This window comes from Triticum urartu, unplaced genomic scaffold (genome assembly GCF_003073215.2).
Source record: "Triticum urartu cultivar G1812 unplaced genomic scaffold, Tu2.1 TuUngrouped_contig_6112, whole genome shotgun sequence".
Taxonomy (NCBI): Eukaryota; Viridiplantae; Streptophyta; class Magnoliopsida; order Poales; family Poaceae; genus Triticum; species Triticum urartu.
The window spans coordinates 3,519-11,226 of NW_024116845.1; the positions used below are offsets into that span (position 1 = coordinate 3,519).

The 7,708-nt window shown below is 41.2% G+C and overlaps 1 protein-coding gene across 1 annotated transcript; it reads right to left on the reverse strand.

The window, feature by feature from the left end:
• Window positions 1-2,568: 2,568 nt before the first annotated feature.
• LOC125530154 lies at window positions 2,569-7,051 on the reverse strand. Its single transcript, XM_048694557.1, has 11 exons — window positions 6,854-7,051; window positions 6,486-6,594; window positions 5,852-6,123; window positions 5,599-5,726; window positions 5,189-5,423; window positions 4,493-4,681; window positions 4,125-4,411; window positions 3,855-4,035; window positions 3,523-3,765; window positions 3,315-3,397; window positions 2,569-3,178 (listed from the first exon to the last, which is right to left on the reverse strand). Exons 1-11 carry the CDS (start codon window positions 7,043-7,045, stop codon window positions 3,031-3,033), a joined length of 2,067 nt encoding a protein of 688 aa, XP_048550514.1. The 5' UTR covers window positions 7,046-7,051; the 3' UTR covers window positions 2,569-3,030.
• Window positions 7,052-7,708: the final 657 nt, after the last annotated feature.

Consider the following 7,708-nt stretch of genomic DNA (forward strand, 5'->3'; position numbering starts at 1 on the left):
AGAGGTGGTCAGGAAAATTTACCGCGTTAAAAGAGATGGTCCTAAGAGTGCTACTTCAGATTTGATCTGAAATGAAAAGGAGCCAATTGAAGTGTTTACATTGGCTACTAAAGGCAAAGAGACAATTCTATCAAGTGCCAAATCCAAAGAGAAAAAGTTGAGAGTGCATAGGTAAAACAAGAATTGCCATTACTTCAAACAAAATCACAGCTGAGGTGCCCACTCGGCTTATCATATTGGCAAAAAAAGAAATTGCAAAAGCTTAGTGCACAAGAACTTAAAAAGAGGAACATGGCATGGGTTCCCAAAGGAAGTACTCAAAACAAGAATGATATGCATGTTGCCAATGCAAGAAGTGTGGAAAAGGTGAAGAAACAAAAGAGTGAATGATATGAATAACCAAGCCAAAGGTTTCAACATCTTCAGTCCACACATTATCCACATTCTCCAACTATGCCAATGAATCTGATGCCATGGAATTCATCCTCGGGTATGATTAGTTACCCTCCATGGGCTTATTTTGATCCGTGGATGCAATATATTTTCTTACTTCTTGAAAGGATATTATCACATCATCATACATTCGATTAGTTGCATTTTGTTGCTAATCAAAATGGCTGATATAGAATTATTGACCAAAGCATAAACATGGCCAATATATACTTATCGCCCTTAGCACATAAGAAATGGCCGATGGAGTGTTGACATCGTCCTTAGATCAAGCTCTATGCAAGTTATTTTTTGACACGCAAACTTTGCCGAAAAACAGGAGAGCATGTGTTGACACCAGATATTGGCATGGCTAAAAAGTTAATTCAGATGGCCTCATATAGAAAAGTCCTCAACATGAAAAGGTTATGTATCGTCAAAATGAGCAACTTTGATGTTTGGATCATCGTCATCCGATCACATCTCAGTTGTGCTTGAAATACTGAGATCTGATATTCAGAGTACTGTTTGGCTGATTACGCATCCAAGAAGACCTCATATGAAAAAGTGTTCTACATGGTATGTCTTCATCTCTTCGGGGCGATTAATTTTTATATTTGGATCATCTTCATTTGAGCCCATATGCATCCTCGACGGACAAAATAGTTCTCTGTAGCAGCAGAAGAGTTTCATGACGGACGGACGAAAGCCCGGATGGTTAATCAGAGAAGAATTTCGTCCGGCTATAGGCGAATCATCTGGCTAGGTACCCGAATGTTTGAGTAGTTATGCGACCAATATTCCATACTTTCTCTACCGCAGATGTTGGAAAATAGGCCAAAACACCCTCAAGATGACCTTAATTGGATTAAAAAAACGTCCAACATGAAAGTTGTTCGTCTCGTTGAAACAGTTAAATTTGCATTTGGGCGCACCTCCATCCAAGGTCATATTTGGCCTATAGAATTTGTTGTCTCATAAATACCTAAATCCGAGTTCGGTTAATTTTGGAAGGATTTGGACGGGATTTGGAGTCCTTTTCTTGTACGCGAAGTCCACACGCCTCCTATATAGACAATAGGTAATAGCCAATTGAACAACACACAATCGACAAACTCATGTACCACTTTTTACCTTTACCCATTCCCTTGTTCTTCTTCTACTTCCTCGTTCTTCGTTCGTTCTTCTTGTTGCAGGGCGGCGAACCTCAAGGCCATAGTGGCGATCAGGCCGGCCTAGGGCAGCCCATAGTTGCCACGCGCCCTGGTAGGGTTCCTTCCGGGCGTGTGGGGTTTTGGGTCTACAAAATCTCCCGCCGGATTGCTTGCTTACCACCCTTCCGACCGGATCTCCTTCGACGTGAGTTGCGGTGCATCATCCCCGGCGTCGAGGGTACACAATGACGTGTTCGTGTGCGAACACATCCATGACCATTGATTGGCATCTTCATCTTCTTCCTCCATGAATGAACATATCGAGCTGATGTCGTGACTGAACCATAGCCACATGGTGCCACTACTGGGGTACTGCCCGGAGCGACGGCTGGTATTCAAGTGCATGACCAACAGCAACCTAAGGGAGTGCCTGGACGGCCTCAATAGGAAGCCCATGGACCGGGAAACGCCCGTCGGCATGGCGCTAGGCACGGCGAGGGGAGTACCTCCACAAGGCAACGACACCATGCATCTTCCACCGGGACATCAAATCCACCAACATCCTGCTCCATGAACAATTCAAGGCCAGGATCGTGGACTTATTAAGCCCTAGCCCGAATTGTGCTAGTTTTATGCTATTTACTATAAGGAAGGAGAGTCGGCTCATGAAGAGGATCACATTCTTTCCTCAAACTATGACCAACTACATAGGTCCGCGATAGCTTCAATGAACCAAACAATGTTCTACACACGAGATGTCACACTACATGCGATCACGTATGAGGTCCTTTTGTTTACAGGAAATCACCTATCATGTTCTAGTAAGCTACATAAGCAGCCAATTTGCAAGAACATGAACCATGAGCATGGTTGTACCGTGCATCCAAAATGATTATTCAGAATTCACAACATCATTCCGCCTGTCAAGGTCCACAACAGAAATCAGCTCATTTAGAACGGATAGAACATAAAGATGCCAACTTGATGATATGAACCTTGCTACTATTTGTTAATGAAAACCATGAGGCGTGTTAGTTCTTGTTTTATACAGTCAAGATACAACTCAAGTTACATACTGATGCCATGCCCAGCTCAACACAAGGGGCAAGGTCATAACAGTAACACAACAGCAACAACAAGCACAAACAATAAAATGACATCCCCCCCTCTCTTCAGTTAGCTTGGGTATTTGTTTTTAACTCTATGGTGTCTAAATCCTACAAAGAATGGATCGAGAACACCTTTATATATACAAACAGAACACAGGTTGTGTGCCTGCATATGATTAAACGAGGGGCGAGGAAGTATGCATATATAGCACTGTAGTTGCTTCTTTGGCCCGGTCAATAAAGAAAGGCCGAGCTGCCCCCCACTCCTTTTCTTTTATCAACTCCCAAAAAATCGAGTTGTAAAAAGCTATCAAAAGCACCTCTGTTAAAACCGGATGTCACGACTGCCAGAATATGTTCGGGTCCTTGCTGTATACTGCTTGGTCTTGGATCTCTAGATTACCCACATGCCAATCAACAAGCCTTGCTTGGATGCATTTCAACAACATGAGTCCAGTCGGAAACAGCCACCAGCCACTTTCATCCCTGCATAGGATTTCAAAATGTGCAATAAACGACAGGATAAAGAAAATGCAAGCAAAAGATGAGGTTGACAGCCTAATATAATTGAGTTTACAAACATGCATATAAGTTTGTGCTTAGCAGAGAAAATTATTCTTACGTTCCAAAGTTCCATGGCTGTGTGCTTGGATGTCTCTTGGTTGACGACTTATAGTGTACGAATCCGCATATCAAAGCCACAACCTGAACATGCATGTCAAGCAAGTTATGGAAATGAAGTAAACTTTGGTATAGCCAAGCAAAAATCATACTATTGCAGATATCAGTGACCAATGCAAACACAGTCCTAAAACATTCTGAGTACTTACAACATTAACCAGTGAAGTAATGTTCCACAATGCATATACACGAGCAAGGCCTGCTGATCGCCGTGGTCCATGACTAAAAAGAGCATTTATTCCAGCAGGGAAAGGCGACAGTATCGCAAGAGGAAGAACAAACAGAACTAAGAGAACGTCGGCCATTGAGTATGAGTATAGCTGGAGAAAAGTAAGCAACACTAAGCTGAAATCTGCCAGGAGCAATATTGAGATTACTAAGCCAACAAGATCCTGCAATTAAAAACAAATGAATGGTAAGTGCAAAATTACATAATTCAGTCATAATCATTCTATAAGCTGAAATGGTAGCATAGACAAACCTGATGGCCAACTGGTTTAGAGTTGTGCAAGATAAGAGAAAACGGGTACAGAAAATCTCTCCTGTCTTTAAGTGCCCGTAAGGTAGTACTATCTAGAATGCCGCCAGTAATCCTTTTCCGCATAAGAGCATCCTTAATCCTTGAGCGGCTTAGTTGAGCATCAGCAAGCATGTCCTGCACTCTGCATGATGCAATAGAACATTATAAATAAATATAGCTTAGCAAGAAAAATGATAAATGCTGAGGACCAGCAGATAAATAATAACTCACGGCGAATGCTGCTCTATTTTAATTCTTGGGCTGCCATCAAGTTCAGCAGTCACTGGTTCTCCCTCGACAGTGTAAACAACAAGACCCAGTTGGCAATACCCTAATGCTGTAGCTTGGAACCACGCAAGATCGACACGGACACCATTCACGCCCAAAGCAGGATCCGCATGAGTTTCAAGCCAATTAAGGACAGGAAGAAATGTTGCTTTGAGATTTCCACGTCGAACCAAACGCAACTGAGCATTCAATCCAGCTACAAGACGGTGCCATATCCAAGGTTGCACAGCCTGTGAATTGGAAATAACATCAGGCTCTAAGAAAAACTCTGCAGCATGAACAATGCAGCTTGAAAGATCTTAAACTCATACCTGGCTCATAAGACTGGTCAGGACACTGTCACTATGAAGTGAAAATGGAGCCATGTAACTTCCATCACCACCAAAAATCAAGGACATCGGAAACCTTTGACGAAGTCTAGGAGGAAGATCAGGCCTTTTCTCATCTCCACCAAGGAAGAAATCTAAATATCCCAACATTAGATCTGGGGTTGCAGTCACCTGTAGATTAGAGTAACAGGCATATCTTAGTTTCAATCGTGACTCAAAAGGTATTGTTTCAGTCTGAAAAGAGAAAATGAAGAAGGCTACAGCTGTCTTACTTTACAACTGTCCAAAATATTCTCTCAAATGGTTTATCTGAAACTTGAATTTACTCCCTGTTGATATTCCTAAATTTATGCACAATGGTCCGCATTTATAGATTATTTTAAACATCAACAATCAAGCTAACAACATTTACTACTTGCCTATCTATCCATCATAAAAACTTTAAAAGTACAACTTTTATCTGCCCACCCTCAGAGGATATTTCATCAGTTACAAGATGAACAGTTAGTTTCAAAGTGCAACTGGAAGTCATTTCAATTTTCTGACAGAAAAACACAATTATGGGTACAATTAGTAAGACTAGCAAAAGAAAATATCAAAGACAAGTTTATACGATCATTCCACGAACATCTAGTGATTGCTGTTTTTAGATACAAAGTGAAATGCAGAGTAACGGACCTTGAGACCTTCATAAAGCGCACGCGAACGGCAAGACCGTAAGCATGAATGATCATACTCAGAGCGAACAAATTCACGAAGTCTTTGTAATTTTTTTCTTCTACGCCACTGTTGCCATGACCAAGCCAAGGGGTATGCGAGTATACAAAGGATACTGTAAATTGATCCCTCCCACCACTGATAAGCTGCAAGTGTGTTTATCTCATCAACAAATCGATTAAATGCATCCTCATACCTGAAAATTCAGAGACAGCACAAATAAGCAAGAATTGCATCATTTCAATGGAATATCCAACAGCCAAGGTATATTTGAATCATAGCAGTGAACCACCAAAGCACTGGGGACTGCTGAACAAAATGATCAGAAAGACTAAATCAAAGCGGCTAGGTTTGAAGACAAGCATGCATACACAATCTCTGTAATCTGTTCTGCTGGGGTGTGTGGGAGATGCCAAGGTTCACTGAAGGTGTTTGGGCCCATGAAATACATCCTGTGTACATGACCATGTGATTCTTCAGCTCTATTAGTTTCCAAGACCTGCAACAATAGCAAAACTTCAATTTTAATTCGGCATGTTCGTTTTCTCAACAACAACAACAAAAACAGCCTTCATGTGGTATTTAAACTAAATATGAGCTGGAACGGCAGAATCTATACAGTACCTCATTTAGTGATTCTAGGAAAGGGAAGGAGTGATCAATCTGCGACCCTTGTTGAGTTGGTGCTGGCCCGGGTAACTCATCAGTGCCAGCAAATTTCATCCGAGCAACACTTAAAACAAGAGCTAACAAAATAAGAAGGCCTGAAAGAAGTAGACCAAATAACCAAGGTCCCCCAAAAGTGTATATTAACTCTTCAAGAGCAGTATAACAGTGAGGCATGCGATATCTGTCTGACACACATATGTACGGGCATGGAGTTTCAGCAGCCCCTCCTGTCAAACATAAGCTCCAGTTAGAATATTCAAGAAAAAAAATTAAGTGTCTCATACTTACAGAACCCGAAAGTGAGTTTTTTGTTCGAAGCAATCAATATAACATAAAAAAGGAAACGTAGAAGAAATAACATAGTAGCAAGAAAAAAGATTCTAGATTTGAATCTAATGACTAGTTGCAGGGATATTTCGAAAGAAGTAAAACTGATTACTTAGGTTGCACTTATACAACCTCCGTCTGGAATTAACCGTCGGTGAAATGAGTGTATGTAGACGCGTTTTGTAGATACACTATTTCAGCGACAGTTTCCAGACGGAGGGAGTACTATATATCACACCATAATTAATATACAAAGAATTACCTCGGACACTTGTGTACACGGCACGGCGAGGAAGTTCGCCTGAAGGGCACGGAAAGCAGAGAGATTTTGAAGATCCGGTAACATTCTTGTATGTTCCCAAAGGGCATTCCCACATATGCATATAGCCACCAATACACAATTAGAAATGGATTGCTCAGTGTTTTACTAATTTTGATAAATGTGGTGATGGACACATGGACTGATTTAAGCACTATCATGATAGTGAACTACAACCTCCGTCCGAAAATATAAGACGTTTTTGCAGTTCAAATTTGACCTGCAACAACATCTTATATTTTGGGACAGAGGTAGTAACAAGTTGATGCAAATAATACAAGACACAGGGGGTACACGTTTATGGCATATACCTTGCAAAATGTACCATAAAGACCTTTTGGGCAAGCTCTTCCTGTAACTGTTCCATTCTCACCAGGGAATCCTGGCCCTTTGCTGATTCCTCCGCTGCACAAGAATATACAATCAGCAATGTAACAATATATATAACAACTGCTGTTGATGGAAGGAAAATGTGCAAAAATCAAGCATTGCATCATGCACATCACAAGTTAACACAACTCAGCCCCAAATTATAGAATTTGATCATAGCATGCATAAAATAAACACAACTCAATTACACATCCACCTTGGATAAATCAAAATACTGCAAGACACGGATTTCCTTTAAATACATCCAAATTTGATCATAATTGAAATGTCCCAAAATTGATGGAATCACATACTCCCTCCGTCCCAAAATAAGTGACTCAACTTTGTACTAGCTTTAGTACAAAGTTAGTGTAAAGTTGAGTCACTTATTTTGGTACGGAGGGAGTATTATCTTATTTTAACTTTTAAGTAATGATGTTTCTGATATCTTACGGTACCTTCAAACCAACAAGCATACTTTCCTTTTTGTGATGGCAAAGGATGCATAAACATACAAACGCCATCACGCCCGCGCGCCTAGGTGAGTGGCCCCATTATAACACAAGCACGGAGGATAAATCCACAAGTGCCACAAAGTTCACAGTGAAGCACACTCGAACGCATACATGAGTCTGAACCTAATTTCAATAGTTTATTTTCTGCAAATTCATCCGTACTACCTATACAATGATACGTAACCACATACAGTCCGAGCGAGCATGATGCAGGGAGTTAAACTCCAAATGTTAAAAGGTACGAGAAAGGGGGGGGGGGGGGGGGGGGGGGGGGGACCGGCC

Bases quoted from the DNA above. Each gene is read 5' to 3' on its own strand.
- LOC125530154 (XM_048694557.1), bottom strand. From the start codon at position 7,045: ATGTGCATGATGCAATGCTTGATTTTTGCACATTTTCCTTCCATCAAC. The intron at 6,595-6,853 runs GTATATGCCATA...ATGCATATGTGG, and splicing joins TTTATGGTACATTTTGCAAG to GAATGCCCTTTGGGAACATA. The intron at 3,398-3,522 runs GTAAGTACTCAG...ATGCATGTTCAG, and splicing joins TTACTTCACTGGTTAATGTT to GTTGTGGCTTTGATATGCGG.